Source organism: Anabrus simplex, chromosome 2 (assembly GCF_040414725.1).
Source record: "Anabrus simplex isolate iqAnaSimp1 chromosome 2, ASM4041472v1, whole genome shotgun sequence".
In the NCBI taxonomy this organism is placed as follows: domain Eukaryota; kingdom Metazoa; phylum Arthropoda; class Insecta; order Orthoptera; family Tettigoniidae; genus Anabrus; species Anabrus simplex.
In genome coordinates, this window is record NC_090266.1 from 1,211,315,818 (window position 1) to 1,211,339,317 (window position 23,500).

Here is a 23,500-nt window from a genome sequence, read left to right on the forward strand (position 1 = left end):
AGAACATGAGTGAACGCGGGATGTGGTATTTGAGGGTTTGATATCGGCTAACAGATATCAAATTAGCAAGAATCATTGCTGGTGCAAAGAATGTTCGCAGGCGCTTAGTTCATTCGCAGAGAATTGCAGAGTGGATGCTCAAAGGTAAATCAGAACTTATGTGTGTAATGTCATGTATGTATTTATTTATTTATTCAGATAATTATTTTATTTATATGATCATTTACTCATTATTTGATTCATAATTTTATAAACTAGCTTTTACAGCGACTTTTCACACATGAAAATTAGTTTTTATAACCTTTCATAAAATTGATTAACACTGGAAACTCCGTCAAAACGCATACAATATCGGTGGCTTTCTTTTAAAACCTCGAATGTCCCAATGCTCTTCCCACTCATTATATTCCTTAAGACAAGTCACGCCTCTCAGACACATATTGATATGCAATCCACCAGAACAATTTTCTTTGTATTCATTTTCCTATGCTGATGTGTGAGGGAAAATGGACCTTACCATACCGTACTGTAGGATGTTGTTTGCATGGCGAATTTACGCATTCCTGCAGTATAGTGAGTTTAAGGTTCATTTTCTTTTACACATTAACATAGGAAAGTGGACACAACTAAAATTATTCTGGTGGACTGGATATAAATATGTTGCTAGGAGGCTTAACCAGTCTTAAGGAATATAATGGGTAGGGAGAGCATTGGGACATACGAGATTTTAAAAGGAAGCCATCGATATATTTTATAATTTTAGGACATTTTGACTTTTCTCGATTAGTTGATAGCTAGTCTTTATGTAGTCACTCATTATTATTGGTTTTATTCATGAATTACCTGTCACTGGAGTGTGTACCTTTATACTCAGTAGTAGTTTTATTAATATTGTTTCCTGTATAAATGAGTAAATTATTATTTGTGGAGTTTTCCCATCAAGCCACATAGAGCTTCAATAAAACCTTCAGTTCTCATGTCCACGTCCGTTCTGTGCCTTATGCCTTATTTATTGCCATAGCAAAGTACGCAGTTTTCCTGAAAAGGTAAATAGCTAGGTATTAGGGGAATGCGAGGTATAAACACACATCCAACATTACCACATGACCTCTATAATATTATCAAGGAAATTCTTAACTTTCAGCCCGTGTGCCCTTTAACATGGACCGGTACTACTAGAGTCTCGAAGTGGTACACCATTAAAACTGAAGTCTCTCCTGTATTACGCACGAGTTACCGTAGATACGGATGTAAGGGAAATACATTCAAAGACATTAATGAAGAAATGTTTAAAACAGACATAATCTCGCCGTCGGTGTACGTGTAAAGGATATTTACGTGTTTTGTTCGAATGGCTTTGCGTTCAACAACGAGAATAAAAGGCAAAAATCTAACAGGCACACCCCCACTATTGCTAACAAGTAACCAAGAGTGCACATGGGATAGGTGGAAGTCGTTGAATTAATTGCTATTTGCTTTATGTCGCACCGATAAATGGCGACGATGGGACAGAAAAGGACTAGGAATGGGAAGGAAGCGGCTGTGGCCTGAATTAAGATACAGCATATGCCTGGTGTATAAATGGGAAACCACGGAAAACCATCTTCAGGGCTGCCGACAGTGGGATTCGAACCCACTATCGCCCGGATGCGAGCTCACAACTGCGCACCCCTAACCGCACGGTGAAATAATTGGTCCATTCTATCAGTACTCTCGAGAAAACAATGCTACTTCACAAGTACTACTGAACGGATTGAGATGAAACTGTAACGTAACTCTGGATGTGTTTGTTTTTAAATTTGCAAGTGTAATGAAAACAGACGAGCAGTTCTTGCACTGCCCGTATAGTGGCCATGAATGTTAAGGCGTCAAGTCTATGTCGATGGCTGAGAGCGAAAGCATTAGAACTAAAAATGCATTTTTGAGATTTTACCATCAATGTAGAGTTTACTTTGACCTCTTCAACCACCGAAACTGTTACAACGAAAGCTTTAATGTGTTCATGCCAGGAAGCACTTCTAACTATTATCATTGCTTCGCTTTCCTTCATGCGAAATGGTTATATTGTGTTGTAACTCGTTTTCAAATTATAATAAATGATGTAATAAATATGTCCACACAAATTTTCTTCAAAATTGTGCAACAAGTGTATTTTTAGAGACAATGGTAAACACTGGTAAATTCCTTGAACTCTTGTCCTGAAAAACCAAGGATTTTTATTACAACCCTTTTGTTTTCGGTCATCAATATGGCTTGACACCGTGCTTAGCGGGTTCGAGTTCCCTTGATGGAAAACGCTGTCGATGGTGATTCGTTCGTCGGATGGGACCGTTAAAGGCTTGAGCAGATCCCTTGGTGTTCTTCGGCAGGAGTTGCCTATGTGCCGACACCGGGTTTCATTATGATCTCACAGCTAGACGTGCAGGTCGCCCATGAACGTCAACTGAAATGATCTGCACCCGGCCTCTCCAGAGGCCACATTAAAACAATCAATTTATTTCGTTTATTCCATCTCAACGCAATGGCCGAGAGCAAGGCAGACAACGAGCGAGTTGGATTGCGGTTGAGGGTGCCCAGCTGTGATCTTGCATTCGGGAGATAGTGGGTTCAAACCCCCCTGTCGGCAGTCCTGAAGATGGTTTTCCGTGGCTTCCCATTTTAAAACCAGGCAAATGCTGGAGCTGTGCCTTAATTAAAGCTACGGCCACTCTTTCTTCCCACTCCTAGCCATTTCTTATCCCATTGTCGCCATGAGACTAATCCGTATCGGTGCGAGGTAAAGAAACTTGAAAAAAAAACAGGGACTTGTGAAGTTTTCAAAAGGACAGAAAATGTGCCAGACTTAAGTTCATCATAACTTTCTCCTTCCTTGCTCCGTCGTTTTTCCTGAAAAAAAATGGAAGTCTTAAAAAATGTGGGCCTCAAAACAATACAGGACCATGCCCATCCGACAATATTTCAAGAAATGTAGCCTAAGCGGTTTAATAAATAATTTATTCGGCTGAAGTGGTAATTTATGTACGTATATGAGCAATACGTTAATATTTTCCAAATGTTTATTTACGATATATTGAAAACTATTGGTTTCTGACTGCCTTATTCATTGGTGGACTAAAATGGGGATACCATTAATTTAAGAGCATAACCTGTATTTAATTATCTTAATCATTGCTTGTTCTTCGTTGCATTGCATGCTTCACAGCCTACTGACTATCGGAGTTCTTTTCTTGAACCTTATCCAAATAGGGCTAAGATGCTGTAATTTATGAAAATGTCATTACCTGAAATTAACATCGCATTACACTGACGAAACTTTTGAACATACGACTGAAAGTTTACCTGATGCCAGTCTACACTTATCATGCCTTAGCATCGGACGTTACCACTCCTGGCGGTGATTACGGCCTTCGTGATATGCTAGCTAGAAGATCCTGGAACGTTTCCTACTCTTCTAGTAGTATTGCCCGCAGTTCATTGATGGTGTCAAAGTTGCGACGCCGGATATTTCCGTCAAGCATATCCAACAGATTTTCTATAGGATTCAAGGTCTGGACTGCGAGCTGGCCATTCAATGTTCGCGTAGATATTCCGTCACGCCCCGAGCGGCATGGGGGCGGGCATTATCATGCACCAGGATGAAATTTTCACCAACTAATGTAGCATAAGGAATTACATTCTCACTCACACGTCTACGATGTAACGGTGTGCATTCAGACCATCTCAGTCGATGAAAAGATTTTCTGTTCGGACCTCAAAGCTGATACCGGCCCACACCATGACGGAGCCACCCCAAAATGGTGAAGTCTCGGAGATGTTGCAGGGTGAATATCGCTCCCTTCGCCTTCTCCACAATCTCTCTCTACCATCAGGTGACCGCAGTAAAAATCGTGACTCATCTGTGAACAGTACAATTGACCACTGCTCCACAGTTCAAATCGGAAATTGACGCGTAAACTGTAATCAATTTGCTCTGTGCCGAGACCTAGGCTGTGGACCAGTTGCAAGTCTTCTTGAGGTCAGGTTGGCTTCTTGAAGTCTTTGTATGACATTCCTCGCAGTCACAGGGACATTTCTTAGTGCCTCGAGTCGATTTCTGGTTTGGGCACCGGTCGTTTGGCGTTCTCTCAAAACTTGGAAAACAGAAACCTATCGTCCGTAGCAGATATAGACATTCGACTGCCTGATACAGGTCGTCTGTGGTAGGTACCTAGTTCACGAAATCGTCTTAGAGCACGCTGGACACTTCCATATGATACACAGACGGCATTAAGTGCATAACGAATGCTGCGTCCACCATCCAACAACGCCACTGCTTTTGCAACGCCTTCTGGGCTGAGAGGCATCTTAACTTGTCAAGTGTGCAAATTAAAACTGAAGGAAAATGTTCCTTTGTTACATATATTTTGTAACACACTTATAATCCATTGATAGCTTCCACCCCAGTATCGTGAACCTTATAAGGTTTTATTGCTAGTCGATGCAATAAAATTGAGTGCTTAGCACTTAGGGGTGGAAAGTAACTCCTTAAGTTTATTTATGATCTCCAAACATCATATTCTTCTCCAAAACTGTAGAATACATATTATAAACTGCATTAATGTAACAATTAATGTACTGAAAAGAACAATTGCCTCTAATAATGGATGTTTAACAATTGCGATTTCGCTTTTACAAACTGTCCACTGTTTTGATCGCCAGTGTATTTGAAAATTACCAATTAGTTATTATTTATATAATAATTTATACAATATTTCTTACCATGGTTAAATTCACAAATGGATTCAGATTGTAATAGGGAACATATTCTACACCAAAAGTTTGCAAAATCATTACTCAATTTCGTTATTTACTTGAGTGAATGCAAAATATTGTAATTTACCACAACTGTAATATGGACTTTGTTCATTACGGCCGTGAAGGAAACAACAACTCTCTTTCCTTATTCTTTATAAATATTCCAACCCTTAGACGGTAAATGAAATTGATTCACAGTAACTTTTGTACCAGCTGTATCGTAATACAAAACGTGGACTTGGTTTACTACTGCTTAGAACCCCCTGAACAGCAGGCATGTATCGACATGAACAGCACATATGCCCACCAGTTCGCTGAATGAAAATGGACGTATTGTCCATGTCTGGTTTAAACTAAGAATTTCGAGGATGAATTTCGGTGAATCCACCTTGTACTTAACAACTGCAGAAAATTAAAAAATTAATTATAAAATCGTGCAATTGCCGGTCACCTATATTTTTCTACTGCATTTTTAAGGTAAATGTTATGTATCTCTTTCATTCATAAATTACAGTTTATTTCCGGTCAAAACAGTAGGTCACTTTGTAAAAGCGAAATCGTAATTGGTAAGCATCAATTATTAGTGGCAATTGTTCTTTTAAATACATTAATTGTTACATTAATGCAGTTTATAATATGTATTCTGCTTTTCTTGTGCAGTGAAAGCAGATTATTCGCTTCTGCATTTTTCACAGTTATACACTCAATTTTTATGGATGGTTGTTTATTAAAAACTAGCAGTTACCCACGGCTTCGCTCGCGTGGATTTCGTAATTTGATCAAAGTAATCGTTCCTCGGCATTGTACTAAGACATTATCTGAAAATTCCTAAAGTATAAAAAGTCGCCCAAAAAGTGAGTATCATTTACCCCAGAAATTCTTTGTAAACCATGTTTGTGGTACCTTTTGGGGCTAAGACGACTATGCGACATAGAACTGTACATGTGAGAAACAGGCTTCTCTCTAATCGAAAAAATAAATACATATTTCTTCATTTTTAAAGGAGATTCCAAATACTATTCCCACACCTGTAATATCTTCAGTTTTTAAGATATACATAAGTATCCCCATAAAAATATTGTAACTCCTTGATCAGACCTTCCCGCACTGTCATCCCCATCTAAGTGTATTTTCCGAAAACCAAAACACATATTTCTTTATTTTAAAGGAGATTCCAAATACCAATTTTCACGTCTGTAACATCTTCAGTTATTAAGATATAAATATCCCCATAAGAAACAATTCAACATATTTTTACTTCTTTTCACCCCCTGTTAAGTGCCTTCTCCGGAAGACAAATGGTACATGTTCCTGTATTTTTAAATGCCTTTCCAAATAACAAGTTTCTTGTCTCTAAAATGTTAAGTTTTGACGTATAATGTAATTATACCGGTACTCATTTTAAAATTTCACCCGCTTTTAAAATTCTTTTCAACCCCTTAACTGGATTTTCTGAAAACAAAAAAATACCTGTTTTCATGCCGGTAACACCTTCACTTTTTGAGATAAATGTATACTCATAAGAATAATTAAACTTCTTCTCCTTCACGTGTTTCCACCCCTCTCCGCACTAAGTGGATTTTCCGAAAACAAAAACCAACGTGTTTCTTAATTTTGAAATTAAATTTAAAATACCAACTTTTACGTCTGTAACTGCTTCGGTTTTAAGATAAAGTATCCCCATAAGCATATTTCAACTCCTTATTTACTTATTTTCAACCCCACACCCCTTATGTCGATTTTACGAAAAAGAAACACATGTTTAAAAGAGATTCCAAACACTAATTTTCACGTCTGTAACATCTTCAGTTTTTGAGATATAAGTATCCTCATAAAAGTAATTCAACTCATTTTTCACCCACCTTCCTACCCGTTGATTCACCCCCCCCCCCCCCCCAAAGTGTGTGTTTCTTTATTTTTAAAGGAGATTCCAAATACCAATTTTCACGTCTTTAGGCCTAACATTTTTAGTTTTTGAGATATAAGTATCCTCACACAAAGAATTCAAAATAATTTTTCAATTCATTCACCCCCCTCAAGTGAATTTCCCGAAGACAACAGAACACGTGTTTCTTTACTTTGAAAGAAGATTCAAAATACAATTGTTCATGCCTCTAACATCTTCAGTTTTTGAGATATAAGTATCCTCATAAAAGGAATTCAACTCCTTTTTCACCCCAGCCCGTTAAGTTGATTCCTCCCCCGCCAAAAAATGGGTATTTCTTTATTTTTGGAGATTAAAAAAATACAAATATTCACGTGTGTAACCTTCAGTTTTAGAGATATAAGTCTCCCCATAAAAAGAATTACATATCTTCTCTACCTTCCACCCTCCCCCTTAAGTGAATTTTCCGAAAACCAAAGAAACGTGTTTCTTTATATATAAAGGAGCTTCCAAATGCCAATTATCACGACTGTAACATGTACAGTTATGAGGTATATGTATCCTCATAAAAAATAATTAAACTCCTTTTTCATCTCCTCCGCCCCAAATTGATTTCCCCCCAAAATGCGTTTTTCTCTATTTTTAAAGAAGATTACAAGTACTAATTTTCACGTCTGTATCATCTTAATTTTTGAGATATAAGTATCCTGATACAAAGTATTCATTTAATTTTTCAATTAATTCACCCACCTTCAGTGGATTTTCCGAAAACGAAAGATTAAGTGTTTCTTTATTTTGAAAAAATTCCAAATACAAATGTTTATGTCTGTGACATATTCAGTTTTTGATAAAGAAGTATCCTCATGAAAAGTATTCAACTCCTTTTTCACTCCACCACCACACGTTAAGTTGGTTTCCCCCACCCAAAAAATGCGTGTCTCCTTAGTTTTAAAGGAGATTCCAAATACCAATTTCCACATCTGTAACCTTCAGTTTTGAGATATAAGTTTCTCCAGAAAAGTAATTCAATTTTTTACTTCTTTTTCACACTCCCCACTCAGTTGAATTTTCCAAAAAAAAGTGTACCCGTTTCTTTAAATGAGCTTCCGAATACAAATTATCACGACTGTAACATCTTCGGTTTTTGAGAAATATGTGTCGTCGTAAAAGGAATTCATCTCCGTTTATATCCCCCCTACCAAATTGATTCCCCCGCCAAATGCGTGTTTCTTTATTTTTAAAGGAGGTTCCAAATACCAGTTTTCACGCTTGTATCATCTTCAGATTTTTCTTGGTATACATATACATTCTCATACAAATAATTCAACTAATTATTCAACTGCTTCACCCCCGTCCCCCATTAAGAGTTTTTTTCCCGAAAACCAAAGAATACGTGTTTCCTTGTTTTTAAAGGAGATTCCAAATACCAATATTCACGTCAGCAACATGTTAAGTTTTTGAGATATACTGTAGATACGCTAAATTTAAAAATTCATCCACTTTTTAAGTTCCCTTTAAGTGGATTTTCCGAGAAAAGTATTCATGTTTCTTTACTTTCACAGGAAATTCCAAATACCAGTTTTCAGAAGTGTAATATGTTACGTATCTGAGATAATTTGCAAATATAGTCTCTTTAAAAATTCACCCCGTTTGGAACTCCTGTTTAACGGATTATCCAAAAACACAAAAATACGTATTTCTTTATTTTCAAAGGAGATTCCAAATTTCAATTTTCATGTCTGTAACATGTTCAGTTTTTGAGATATAAGTATCCACATAAAAGGTGTTCAACCCATTTTCCCCCTTTCGTCACCCCCTTGATGGGATTTTCCGAAAACAAAAAATACGTGTTGCTTAGTTTTTAAAGGAGATTCCAAATACCAATTTTTACGTGTGTAAACTATTACGTTTTTGAGATATAAATACCCTCATTTTAAAAATTCACCCCCTTAGCGACGGAATATCCAAAAATCCTCCCTTAGCGGGCACCTACATATTAATATGAATTTATTCCAAAATTTTATTTCTTCATGCCCAGTAGTTTTTGCTCGGCAATGATGAATCAGTCAGTCAGTCAGTCAGTCAGTCAGTCAGTCAGTCAGTCAGTCAGTCAGTCAGTCAGTCAGTCAGTCAGTCAGGACAAGTTATTTGATATATATATTCCTGTGTTATACGGTTTTCATTAATACTTTTTATGGTTCTCATCTCTGAAATGTATCCATTTATAAATTACCCTTTCCGTTTTTTGTTTTATCCCCGTTACAGGCGTTCGTAACTTAGTCAAGAACTTAAAGAGACCTAGGTGATCAACTTGCACAACCTGTTGTCCTATATTAGAGCTCCACTCTTCCGCAATATCGTGCAGAATATAGGAGGTCATACTAAATATTGCCTTGTTTTGTTTTTGTGAATAATTCCCTCACGCTAATCACCATACGTATCATGTTCCTTTTTTTATTCGGGTACTGTATATCAATCCGGAATCATTCCCAATGGGGTGACGTCATATGCATCCACAAAGACTAGGAGCGTTCGTGGCCCTCTTAGACTTTTGTTTCATACTGAGACTTTTTCTTATTTCAATGTTCACCGGAAATGCTCTTTAAAATGTTCTCTACTGCAGTTCTAAGTTTTAAGAGACGGATAAGAAAATAATTAGTGAGTCATTTTTTACCACCAGCATTGGTGCATAGGTTTTAATAATAGGTAATTAAAAATGTTATTGTTTTTACGCACCTGACCCTGCTGGTTGTCATCGCTTTGCCATTCCTCATTGGCCGGTACTGACTCTCGCTAAACCTTAATCGCTTCCTCCCTGGCCTCTAGCTACACACTGCTGAAGTGATAGATCACTTGCTTTCTCACTGGTCAAGGGTTCCGGCAGGTTCATTCTTATTAATGGTGCTACTTTTCGCGTTACTTTTTTCTCTTGAGTGAACGTAATTCTCTCTGATCTCTGGTAGCACGTAATAGTGACCGAATTGCTAGCTTACATCTGCACAACCAGTACCATGGATGGTAATATGGAAGTAGTTAGTTAACCGTACGCTCCAACTCCCCGCCTGTGGTATGCATTTAAGGCTAGTTTGATGACCAGCCGCGAGTAACGATGTTGAGTGGAGAACTGGCTACTCCCACTCATCCCAGAAGTGGTCTTCAAGGGGATGGTCTGTATGCTACCTACTAAGTAGACCATGGACGCTGGTCCTCCAACATATCAAAGCAGACGGATACAGACAAACCGAAAATTAGCGGCTATGTCGACCAAGAGAAAACTTCGTTATTAATTAATTAATTAATAGAGAAATGTACACTCAAGTTTGAGCATTAAATAAATTTCACATTTCAGTCTTTGCTATAGTCTGTAATTGTCCTGGTTCTTTTCGTGCATGTTATGATGTGATATCTACTACACTTCTGTCCACACAAAATGCACTTACAATCTTCGTCTGGCTCATTGAACTTCTGGTTTACGCATATCTTGTGGTGAAACCCATGTATGGAGAGTCGTGTTATCACGTGGCGTTGTGTGTTGCACTCTCTAGTCCATCTATCGTCCGTCATCGCTGGTGAGGCGTAGACGTCGAGGTCGATTTCACTTTTCTTCCTTTCCCTGATGTTTACTAGTGCCCTGCTTGCTTCCGTTGATTGTAGGTAGAATTGTGATCGTATGACTTCTATGAAATACGTCTCCCGCATCATTTCGTATACCATCCGGGAAGGCGCTGTCTTTCCGACTCGGGTAATCCTCTTCATGAACATTGCTTTTATTCTTTCTATTCTCATCAGGTCTCCGAAACTTCGTTATTGTGAGCTTGTATTCTGGAGGTAGTGGATTCGAGCCCCACTGTTGGCAGCGCTGGAGAAGGTTTTCATTGGTTTCCAGTTTTTACGCTAGGCAAACTACCTTAATTAAGGAGACGAATTATGAACTGATTTCTAATTGTGTACAAAATTTCCGTTTACTGTACATTCACACTTAAAAGTCAGTTTTTCTTTCTTTCTTTCTTTCTTTCTTTCTTTCTTTCTTAATCTGTTTACCCTCAAGTGTTGGATTTTTCCTCGGACTCAGCGAGGGATCACACCTCTACCGATTAAAGGGCAGTGTCCTGGAGCGTGAGACTTTGGGTTGTGGGATGAAACTGAGGAGAAGGACCAGTACCTCACCCAGCAGCCTCACCTGCTATGCTGAATATGAGCCTTGGTGAGGGATGGGAAGATTAGAAGGCATTGATAAAGAAGAGGGAAGGAAGCGGCCGTGGTCTTAAGTTAGGTACCATCCCGACATTGGCCTGGAGGAGAAGTGGGAATCCACGGAAAACCACTTCGAAGATGGCTTAAGTGGTAATCGAACCCACCTCTACTGAGTTGACCTCCCAAGGCTGAGTTGACCCCGTTCCAGCCCTCGTACAACTTTCCAAGTTTCGTAGCAGAGCTAGGAATCGAACCCGGGCCTCCGGAGGGTGGCAGTTTATCACGCTAACCACCACACCACTGAGTCAGTCCAGTTTTTATTACCGTGATTTTTTGTCTTGTTCTGCGTACGAGATATAATAAATCGTCGCTTCACCGGTAAAACGTTGTATCCCACAATACTCTTCCCATCCATTATTCTCCTTAAGACTGGTCACGCCTCCCAACCACGTATGGATACGCAGTCCATCAGAACAATGTCCGTTGTGTTCGTTTTCCTTTGCCAACGATTAAACGAAAATGAACCTTACACGCATTATACACTAGGAGTGCGTAAATAGGTAATTCAAACGTACATTCCTACAGAACGGTACAGTAAGGTTCATTTTCCTTTACACATGCGCACAGGAAATTGAACACAACGGACATTGTTCTGATGGACTGCATATCCATACGTGGCTGGGAGGCGTGACCAGTCTTAAGGAGAATAGTTGATTGGAAGAGCTTTGTGGAATACAACGTTTTACCGGTGAAGCGACGAAATAGAAAGTAAACCCGTATTACGATTGCAGAATAGCTACTAAAAAAAGCCAAACCCCTTTTGTTCAATTCGTACTCTTCCGAATTCAGAAACTGATAATATAAAATGTTTGGTCAAAATGACCCCGCTCCAGTCTTCACGTTACATGTTATAGCGCCAGTGCTCGAGACTTCGTTTAAAAAATTGCGTTAGGGTCCTTTGGTCTTACGTTATTTTACTGTCCGTTACCACATTACTCTCCAAGGTTCACGACGAAATAAAATGCAGTTTCTATAGCAATGGTTCAATTCCTCACTTGTAACTTTTCCCATTGTTACGATAAACGTAGAAAGGGAATTTTTTACCATATAAGTTTATACTTCCCGACTTTAATAAAATATCTGTTATTTTTCGTGATAAAACTACCCTATTTCGTGGTACATCTTACGAGAACAACCAATATAATGTGGTTACAGAATACAAGTAATACGAAATTACTTTAATTTTAATCCTTCAATATTTTGTACAATTGGCTTAACGTCGCACCGACACAGCTAAGTCTTACGGCAACGATGGGAAAGGAAAGTCCTAGAAGTGGGAAGGAAGCGGACGCGGCGTTAATGAAGGCACAGCTGCAGCACTTGCCTGGTGTAAAAGTGGGGAATCACGGAAAACCATCTTCAGGGCCGCCGACAGTGGGACTCAAACCCACAATCTCCCGGATGCAAGCTCACAGCTGCGCGCCCCTAACCGCACAGCCTACTCGCCCGGTGTTCCCCTTTGAACACATAGTGAATTCGAGAATATTTGTAAATAACAAAGTAAGGATTATAAAAGTAAAGTTTTGACGAGACGAGAGCTAGTGGAAGGGCGCATTTTTGTGGCTTTCTTGTGAATGTAAAGAAAAATCCAAACTTCTGTCACCATCCTCTGATGAAAATAGTCAAAACTGACTCCGGCGCCTTCCTTCAGTTATCCGCGGTCCACTGCTCCCACAAACAACTTCTCCCCTCCATTGTCACTTGAGTTGACTTACTTGACTTATTTCGTTTGATTGTTGGGAGGAACATGTGGCCTAGACGAAATTTCTTCAGGGTGTTCTATCTACTGCCAATGCTTTAATCTCTCTCCATGTCTTGTTGGCTCCAGATGTCTCCATCTTGGTCTGCCTTGCCTGTGGATACGTTGCAATCTCCAGTTCAATGCTTGCCTTTTGATACATTTTTGTGGTCTTCTCAGGGTGTGGCCGATCCGTCTTCATTTTTTCTCATTATATGTTGCTGTAAAGGACTTCGACTTGCGGCCTCCCAAAGGTATTTGTCTGAGATCGTCAATGGCCACACAAAGCAATGATTTATAAACGTCTGTAACTTGTGGTAATATCTCTTTGGTCACTTTTCAGGTCTCACTTTTATACCGTAATACAAACTTGATATTTGAGTTGAATATTCTTACTTACGTTATTATACGATTGTAGGGGGATCTCTATATTTGTCGTAACTGTACAATAGCTCCATTGGGTGTATTTATACAACATGCCACGTCTCTAAATGTACTGTACACCCATCCTGGCTGACCATTCTTCCTATGTAACAAAATTCCACTGCCTTTTCTAAATCTAGCTATTTGCTTTACGTCGCACCGACACAGATATGTCTTATGGCGACGATGGGATAGGAAAGGCCTAGGAATTGGAAGGAAGCGGTCGTGGCCTTAATTAAGGTACAGTCCCGGCATTTGCCTGGTGTGAAAATGGGAAACTACGGAAAACCATCTTCAGGGCTGCCGACAGTGGGGCTCGAACCCACTATCTCCCGATTACTGGATACTGGCCGCACTTAAGCGACTGCAGCTATCGAGCTCGGTCTTTTCTAAATCCATTTCGTCCAAAGTCAGGCTAGAATTATTACGATGGTTTAGGCGCATTTCCTCAGGTTTTGTTATCCATGTTTAAGCCTACAGTAATTCTTTAGCATCTATTTTTATGTCATTGAGTTTAATTTCCGTTTTCCAAAAATATTCTGGAAGGAGACAGAGATCCCCACTTAATGCCCCGCATTGTCACTTACTCGGACGTTAATTTTGTGCCCCTATGTAAACACACCAGTGGCATTATGCCTGTTCTTTTTCAGATTATTCTTACATGCCACGCCCAACATTCCTGAATATTTAAATGAAATCCTCCTTTGAAAGCTCGTAATGCAAACAACTTTATGGTTAACGATCCGAGGCATGAAAAATTGGACTGACGAGAACACGCACTGCAGCACAAAAGGGAAAGTGAAGGCTACTTGGGCACCATATCCCCGACAAATTGTGAGGCGTGAGCGACAAACCACAGAATACTTCTATCATCAAAGTTGGAATTAGTGCGCTTATTGTTCAATTGGAGATGACACGAATTTTATAAATATTTACTTGTTATATAGGAAAGTATTCCTCTCTTTTCGTATTTAAATGAGTTTTTATGAAACTTTCTAGCAATTAACTTATAGTTCGTACTGCCTTCCAGCACTCAGTCTGCAAATTTCTGACCGTAATATCGCCTGCGGGAGAGTTCTGTTGCTCCCAGAGATCTCCTTCCTAGGCCTGCCTTCTTCGAATCTCATTGAGGAGATATACTGTGTCCCACTGACACCACATGGACCTACAGTCATCATGTTCAGCATTCATCTCAAAACTTCCTCTGGCGGTTCTCATCGGACTGTGTCCGGCTCCATGGCAAAATTGTCAGCATGCTGGACTATGGTCACTGGTAGTGATGTAAGGAAGGCACTGGCACCGTGCTTTGACTCCGGTGCCAGAGACGGAACGGTAGGCACGGTACGAGGATTTAAAATGAAAATGAATCTGTGAAACGTTTACAATAATAAAAAGGTTTGTGACGTGAATATTGACCTTATTTATGCCGTTAGTAAGAACAAGAACCATGAATGAAGTCTGCTTTTCCATGAGTACATCGAACAGTATGGCGGCACTGTTGCCAAACGAGGCATTATTGTCGGTGGCCACGTGACTGCCTCGTGCCTACGGCACGGCACATAAAGACCAGCACTTCTCAGGTCCGTGCCGGTGTCAGTTGCAGTGCGCCAGGACAGATCGGTAGCACGTACTGATCACCCCGGACCGTGCCACGCTATGCTGTATTCTCTTTCGTTATATTATCGATTGTCTTGAATTCCGTATCAGTGGCAGATAGACGAAAATCTATCCATTTGTGGAGCTATGTCACTCTAGATGATCCAGTATGTAGCAGTGTAAGATATGTGTACATCCTGTATATCGTTCAAATCGACGATAACATGTTTAAAACGGCATATGCTTCGTCGTACCTGCAAGACCCCTTAATAGCTGAGCAGGCAGATCCATTAAAATGGTGGTTATGAAATAAGCTTCAGTATCCCAACATTTACTATTTAGCTGTCCGGACCGGGCGAGTTGGCCGTGCGCGTAGAGGCGCGTGGCTGTGAGCTTGCATCCGGGAGATAGTAGGTTCGAATCCCACTATCGGCAGCCCTGAAGATGGTTTTCCGTGGTTTCCCATTTTCACACCAGGCAAATGCTAGGGCTGTACCTTAATTAAGGCCACGGCCGCTTCCTTCCAACTCCTAGGCCTTTCCTATCCCATCGTCGCCATAAGACGGTTATGAGGATACTTTATCTTAAAAACTGAAGCTGTTACAGACGTGAAAGTTGATATTTTGAATTGGAAAGAAGTGAGGTAGAAGAAGCAGAATCATTCTTAGGAGTATATATTTATCTCAAAAACTGCAGGTGTTACAGACGTACAGGCATGAAAACTGATATTTGAATATCCCTTAAAAACAATGAAACACGTATTTCTTCTTGCTTCCGGAAAATCCAATTGAGGGGCTGGTAAGAATTGGAAAAGCGGGTGAATTTTTGAAATGAGTACCGGTATATCTACATTATATGTCGTCCGAATCCATGGCTAAATGATTAACGTGCTTGCCTTTGGTAACCGGGGTCCCGAGTTCGATTCCTGGCAGGGTCGGTAACTTTAACCATCATTGGTTAATTTCCCTGGCACGGGGGATGGGTGTATGTGTTGTCTTCATCACCATTTCAGCCTCATCACAACGCGCAGGTCGCCTGCGGGTGTCTAATCAAAAGACCTGCACCTGGCGAGCCGAACCCGTCCTGGGATCTCCAGGCACTAAAAGCCATAGGCCATTTCATTTTACACTAAATGTCAAAAACTTAACATGCTAGAGACAAGAAACTTGGTATTTGGAAAGTCCTTTAAAAATACAGGAACCTGTACCTTTTTGTTTTCGGAGAGGGCTCTTAACAGTGGGTGAAAAGTAGTGAAAAGTAGTTGAATTATTTTTATGAGGACACTCATATCTTAAAGACTGAAAATGTTACAGAGTGGAACAGACTGTTACAGACTGGAAAATCATTCAAGAAAAGGCTAGATCATTTAAGAAAAAGCTAGGAAAACAACAGATAGGGAATATGCCACCTGGGCGACTGCCCTAAATGCAGATCAGTAGTGATTGAGAAAATGCAAAAACAAAAAAAAAAGAGGTATTTGGAATCGCCTTTAAAAATAACGAAACATCTATTTTTATTTTCGGAAAATACACTTAGATGGGGGTTGGAGAAGGACTGATCAAGGGGTTGAATTTGTTTATGGGGATACTTATGTAGCCTAGATCTCAAAAACTGAATATGTTACAGATATGGGAATAGGTATTTGGAATCTCCTTTAAAAATATAGAAACATGTATTTATTTTTTGACTTGAGAGAAGACTGTTTCTCGCATGTACAGTTCTATGTCGCATGGTCGTCTTAGCCCCAGAAGGCAATACCACAAACATAGTTTACAAAGAATTTCTGGGGCAAATGACACTCAATTTTTAGGAATTTTCAGAGAGTTTCTTAGTACAATGCCGAGGAACGATTACTCTGATCAAATTACGAAATCCACGCGAGCGAAGCATCGGGTAATTGCTAGTATATATATATATATATATATATATATATATATATATATATATAAATTTTTAATTTCGTGTGGCTATTTCTAGCCGAGTGCAGCTCTTGTAAGGCAGACCCTCAGATGAGGGTGGGCGGCATCTGCCATATGTAGGGAACTTTGTGTTTTTGTGGTGGAGGATAGTGTTATGTGTGGTGGGTGAGTTGCAGGGATGTTGGGGACAGCAAAAACACCCAGTCCCGATCCATTGGAATTAACCAATGAAGGTTAAAATCCACGACTCGGCCGGGAATCGAACCCGGGACCCTCTGAACCGAAGGCCAGTACTCTGACCATTCAGTCAACGAGTCAGACTATATATAAATGATATGAGTAAAGAATGCCTTTTCTGGCAGGACCTAGTGTTTACAGTGCACTATCTCTTCTGGTATGGGCTAGAGCAATTTTGTTACTTTCATTGATCTGTCTCTGTCTTATACTTGACTTTGACAATATGAAAGTGACTGAGGTATGAGCGATGCTAGTAATGTCATTCCTTGTGCAGCCAGTCCCTGCAATGAATGGTGTGAAAACGTTGCTCATATGGTCGGTTGATGCATACATTTCAGTGGGCTTGGCAGACTGATATGTAATAGCAACTTCTGGCTCGGTGAAGAAAGCAACGGGAAACTACCTCTCTCCTCATTTCCCTAGTACGCCTCTTCAGTGATGCCTAGGCCATCTATGACAGCTGATGGCAGAGCTGTTGAGGATCCAACCAGCCTTAGGGCTGAAGACTGAACATACATACATGAGTAAAGAACGGGTAGAGATAATAATTTTTGCTGTATAGTAGGGATGTGGTTTTCATCACGTATTTACGCACTCCTACAGTGTAATGCATTTAAGGTTCATTTTCCTTTACACATTAGCACAGGAAAGTGAATACTATGAAAATTGTTCTTATGGGCTGCATATCAATATGCGGCTGGGAGGCGTGACCAGTCTTAAGGAAAATAATGGGTGGGAAAAGCATTGTGAGATACGAGGTTTTAGAAGTAAGCCGTCGATATCTTCATCAAGGTAATCATATAAACGAGATCGTGAATAAAGTTTACAGATCTCTTCATGTAGTTTTGAGGGTATTTAGGGGTTATAGTAAGCATGTAAAGGAGTGAACGCGTACGTCTCTGGTTAGATACAAATTAGAGTGTAATTCCTGTGCATGTGAGCCTCATCAGGCTTACTTGATACGTGAACTGGAAATAATCCAAATGAAAGCAGCACGTTTTGTTCTGGATGATTTCCGGTTAAAAAAAAGAGTAGTGTTACGGAAATCTTGCAAACTTTGGGCTGGGAAGACATGGGTGTAAGGAGGCAAGCTGTCAGTGGAGACATGGCGTGGAATGACATTAGTGGACGAATAAGCTTGTGTGGAGCTTTCAAAGGTAGGAAAAGTTAAGACTGGAATTCAAGAGGACAAATTGGGCGAAATATCCATTTATAGGAAGAAGAATTAGGGACTGGAATAATCTATCAAGGGAAATGTCCGATATATTTTCAAGTTTTTGGAAACGATTTAGAAAAGACTAGGTAAACGATTGATTGATTGATTGATTGATTGATTGATTGATTGATTGATTGATTGATTGATTGATTGATTGATTGATTGATTGATTGATTGATTGATTGATTGATTGATTGATTGATTGATTGATTGATTGATTGATTGATTGATTGATAAAGATAAGATTCTTCGAAGTGTCCACGAAGGGCGTTCAAATTAAGGACTTTTTAGGCCTTGAAGAACACAAATCGTCGTCAGAGGTACCTTGTAAGTTGAGAATTCGATCCCGGCCCTTATTTCTAATCCCGGCATTTCAGGGTTACACTTATTCATTCCCGGAATCCCGGGATTATCCCGGGATTGAAATTTACAAATAAAATATAAGAAAATCTTACAGAAATCAGCTGTTTAATCTGCAAATCGAAATTTAAACAAAGTCAACATATTTTACGGTATACACCTAGCTAATCTAATCACTCTAACTAATCAGACTTAGAGTCAGACTAACCAGATTTAAAAATCACTCAGTCTTTGTGTTAAAGTTATTCTTTTCTGTGAATCAGTGAGATCTCTTTTAAACTTACATAAATTAAAAAACCCTTATGTAACAAACTATGCAAATAAACTTTGGAAATTACCAAAAATCTCTCTGAACATAGCATAAATAGACGACTTTCATGTAACAACAAAATAAGTAGGTAGAATGTTTCTTTGCAAAAGGTACTTAAAATAACATTAATCAGTCACATTTCACATTTCTCGTAAATATAAAGAAAACTAATTTAAGAGGAACATTCTAATTTGAATTTCGAAACTATGATCTGAGAAATAACAACGCGTCCAGTGTCTCATCACCAAGCCTACTTCTCAATTTGTTGCACATATATGCAGCTACTGAGAAAACGCGTTCAGGTTCGGTGGAAGTTGGAGGAATCGTTAGTAAATACTTATAAGCCTGCTCTATATTATAGCTTTGAGTGGAATTTGAAGACTCGTATTGGTTCATATCCTTCTTATCGATTCTGGAAAATTCATTTTCATTTAATGCTTCAGGAGACATAATTTTCATACTGTTTCCTATTTCCAGCTGAAGCTTTTCTTTGAGCGTCAAATCACGTTTTTCTGTATTTATGGGATCGACTTGCATATTTTTTCGTCCTCTTTGTCAATTTTTTAACATTTAATCTCTCAATCAAGGAAACAATCTGTTTTTTTTATCAGGACTTCGCTCAGACTTGAAAATGTACGCTTTATTTCATCATCGAACGCCAATGCCACATTGTCACTATGAGGATTTTGTAGGTAGCATAATACGCCACTCAATTCATTTCTTCGGCGATCTTTCATGCGCTTTTTTAAATGTATCTTGAATTTATAAGCCAACTCAGAACTATAGTCATTTAACTGCGTAAAAAGAAACTTAAGGGCAGCATCAGCTGTGCATAAATTCACATCGGTGCGACAGAGTGCTTCCAAAGTTAATTTGACTGGAGCCAAGACTTTAATGATTTCACCGATGAGCTCGAAATCGGACTCTTCCAACTGTACTGGATTATTCAAATCTATAACCGCCTTTTTGACGCTAAATTTCAAGAAGGCAATACGCTCGAGCATAGTGTAGAGGCTGTTCCATCTGGTTTTGCAATCGCTCTCCAGTTAAATATCGAATAGAGTGAAGGCGCCCTTTTAAAACATCAACACATGTTTCCGCCTTCAAATATGCATCAATACGAATAAGGCCTAAACTCCAAAACATTTCTCGGAATGAATATTTACGTTCATGTACCTTTTCTTAGAAGTCGGTGTCCATTCATCAAAGTTCAAACTAAAGCGCTGGCCTTGAGTTTTTAAAACAGTTATTCAGTTTTTATATGCCTTCTAATTCTGTAGCTGTAATTGACGACAGGGTTACGAACTGTTGAAGCAGCTTTCGGTAAATCTGAATATCTTTTTGATAATAATAACGCTCTCCAATCTTTTGAGGTTACAAAGACACTAAAAGGAAAGCCAAAGTGCGTCATTCGCGCTAAAACATCGTCCAAAGTAACAATGATGACAAACCCGAAAATCCCGGGATCCGGAAAACATAATCCCGAAAACTACGGCATTGAAAAGCGGTCGGGATCCCGGTTTTCGGGATCCCGGGATCGAATCCTTTACTTGTAAGGCCTAACAGCTGGTGCTCACACCCACGCGCTTAACGTGGATTCTTTCAAATCCACGCCCGTTTACTCCTTTAAAATACTTCACGCTATAAAACCTACATGTGAGACTCTGTCATCCTAAAATATCTTCATGGTCTGACTACGAATTTATAAGGGAACTGATATCCTCAAATTGGGTGTAACGAACAGTGTGTGTCACATTATCTGTGGAAACAATTTGCATATGGAAGTACTGGTGAGGATGGAAATCGTCTTTGGGAAGAAATCAACAGCTGGAGTGTGTACGGCAGTTACGGGTATTAAGAAGGGGAAAGGGAAAATATCACTTCATTCAAAATGTTTATGATTTTGTAATGAAAGCGTAGCTTCTTTACTATTCATAAAATGAGAAAAATATATTTTATAAATATACTGACTATGGTGACTTAGCATGAATAAGATAACTTAGCATTAATAAGACAACAATTTAAAGAATGGATTTTCTTGGTAAATATGTTAAAATTGGTGTTATGATGATTAGAAATTCTAAAGAATTTTCCGCTATTCAATAATAGAAGTTTGGCGAATGAAAAAAGATTTTGAATACAGTGATTAATTAGCTCGGTTGCACAGTAAAAATTTCAAGCAAATGGGTCGATAAATGTGGGTTTTTCATTCTAACGAGGATGCATAACTAGAAATCAATGACTCGGCTATTAATCGATCCTGGAGCCCTCTGAACCGAAGACCACTACGCTAATAATAATAATAATAATAATAATAATAATAATAATAATAATAATAATAATTGTACCGGGCGGTACACCTCCACACCGCTAATTTAAAATGTGCGCCAGTTGAAACTACTCTGCTGGAGGCAGTCTGAACTTTATCTACACTATTAATTCTCTACTTTCTCAGAAGATGTCACCACGTGGAAAAATTTGAGTTTTTGAACTGTGTCATTTTTGATGTGTTTTTGTTTCGCTTGAAGTAAGAAGTGTGAACTTTCTCTTCTAGAGGACACTACTGAAGATCAACAATAGTGCACCCTAGTGCGAAGTCAAAGAACTATTTTGTTGGAGAAATTTTTATTTCAAATGTTTGTTTCTTGTTAAATTTCTTTCTGTTATTGTTTAAGTTGGCTGTATACCCCTCTTTTCCCCTTGTTTTTGCTTTATCCAATCCCGAATTTCTTTCAGTAATTTCCGACCAATCCGATGTATCTTCCCCCAACTTGGATATGTTTCTGTACCCTAGCCAATAAAGTATTTGTGGGCGGGTGTTTTCATTCCCCTAACGCCTAGAACCTTCCGCGAGGGGATATAAACTGCTGATTTTTGGGTCTCTGCGCCACTTCTGTTCCATCTTTCAGTGTGTAAAGTACATAGCAGGAGGCGGGAAGCGCCTCTTTCCTCAGCAGCGGTCAACAACAAGGTAATGGCCGATTAATAACTTCTTTCTTTGCTTGCTCAGCAGTTTAACTCTCGGGGCGGGTTCTAAGCGTTCCACCATGTAACCTTTTCCTAAATGTAACTACTCTTTCTCATATTCTCTTTTAAAGCTTCATTCTGGGATAGAGAGTGCTAACCCTCTCGAGCTCCCACTCATATTGTTGTGAGGTGAACCTAGTTTTATCAACCTATTCTTCGTTAACGTAAAACAAATTGTTCTCTTCTTAAGTCACCTCTTTAGTATGGGATTAGCCCTTGTATTAACGGCCTAGTGCCAAGTAGGTCTTAATCAAAGTGTATTAGGAGTGCAAGTTGCCTCCTCTCAAATTGTTATTTTAGAGGTCATTTAATTAACCTTCTTTTTCATTTAATAGACCTCAGTAGGTTGGGTATTTTGCCCCTGTATATATGTCCTTAGAGGACAGCTTGAAGGTGGAGTTTGGTGTGGCCTGTGATTGGCTTAAACTTTGAGAGCAGATTGCTCTTTTGGAATTCGATTTTTGTATGCCTCGAGGAGGCTTTCCTGTGTAAAGAGGAGCTAGTGCTCCTAGGTATGAATGGGGTTTTCTGCCCCTCTGTTTTGGGTAAAACTGAGCTGATTGCCCTAGCAGTGTTAAGTCAGGGCGCGAAGCCCAAATCCTGTAAATATTGTAACTAACCTTTTGGACTTGCTACCTTGTACCTGCCATGCTTGTTATTCTTTGTTTTTTGAAAAGAAAATATAACCTTGTTAAATTTTAAATTAATTTTACTTTAGTAGCTTGAGACCTGTTCACCATCCCGCACCTTCTTTCACGCATAACTACCACAAAAACACGGTAACAAGTGGTAGCAGAGCGTGGTTGAATGGGTCTCAATTTAGCCCCTTTTGACGGCTAAACATTGCTTTGTTCCGAACTCTAACTATTTTCCCAGTTGCTGGAATCTTTTGAGTTTTTCAAAATTGTTCTGTCACCATGCCCGGCCCTCGCGATGTTCTCCATCTTAACTATTTGCGCAAGGAGGAGTTGATCTATGAATTGACTATTAGAAATGTACAATCTGGAGGCACGGTTGCAGTAGACACAAACAAGCTTAGAGAGTCCCTAGATTTGCCCATTTCCATCCCCAATTTGGGAGAGAAAGAAATTGACGACTCTCTTTCCACAATCACGGAGAATATTACGGGGCTAGCTTCTGTAGTTCCTCCCGAAGGTATCACCACCTTGACGAAGGCAAAATATATTTTGCCGGGTGTTTATTGGAGGCTTGCGTGGTCAAATGATCCTTAGAGCTATGCCGGCGGGAGCATCTGCTCCTGGTAGGGCCACCCAAGCCGGACAGGTCTAAGGTGATGATCCAGACTAAGAGTGATACCCTGGTCCTCCAGGTTGGGGGTTGAGCGTAGGGTTAACTCCCCTACCTCGTAAAAAAAACCAACTGTTACGGATACCTTAAGAATGAATAATGCAGGACTGGAAAACTTGGTGACGAACCGGCAAGAAAAACGGCTAAAGAGAAGAAAAATGATATTATATTAGCAACGTGGAATGTTAAGACATTGAAGAGACCTGGCAAGTTAAAAGTATTAAGGAATGAAATGGATAAGTATGGAGTGAAAATAGCAGCTCTACAGGAACTAAGATGGAAAGGGCAAGGGATGATGATGTCTGGACAACATATTTTGATGTACAGTGGAGAAAAAGCAGGCAGTAATGGCACAGGATTCCTCATACATAAGTCAGTAAAGCAAAGAGTGATCAACTTTACTCCAATCAATGATAGGATGTGCTCTGTGAGA

The 23,500-nt window shown here is 39.4% G+C and overlaps 1 protein-coding gene across 1 annotated transcript in view; it reads left to right on the plus strand.

The window, feature by feature from the left end:
- Window positions 1-3,775: 3,775 nt before the first annotated feature.
- LOC136863838 (uncharacterized) overlaps window positions 3,776-23,500 on the plus strand; it is a 610,195-nt gene continuing 590,470 nt past the window's right edge. Inside the window, exon 1 of the mRNA XM_068226111.1 lies at window positions 3,776-3,905. Coding sequence (XP_068082212.1) covers window positions 3,776-3,905 — 130 coding nt within the window. The remainder of the gene's footprint in view (window positions 3,906-23,500) is intronic.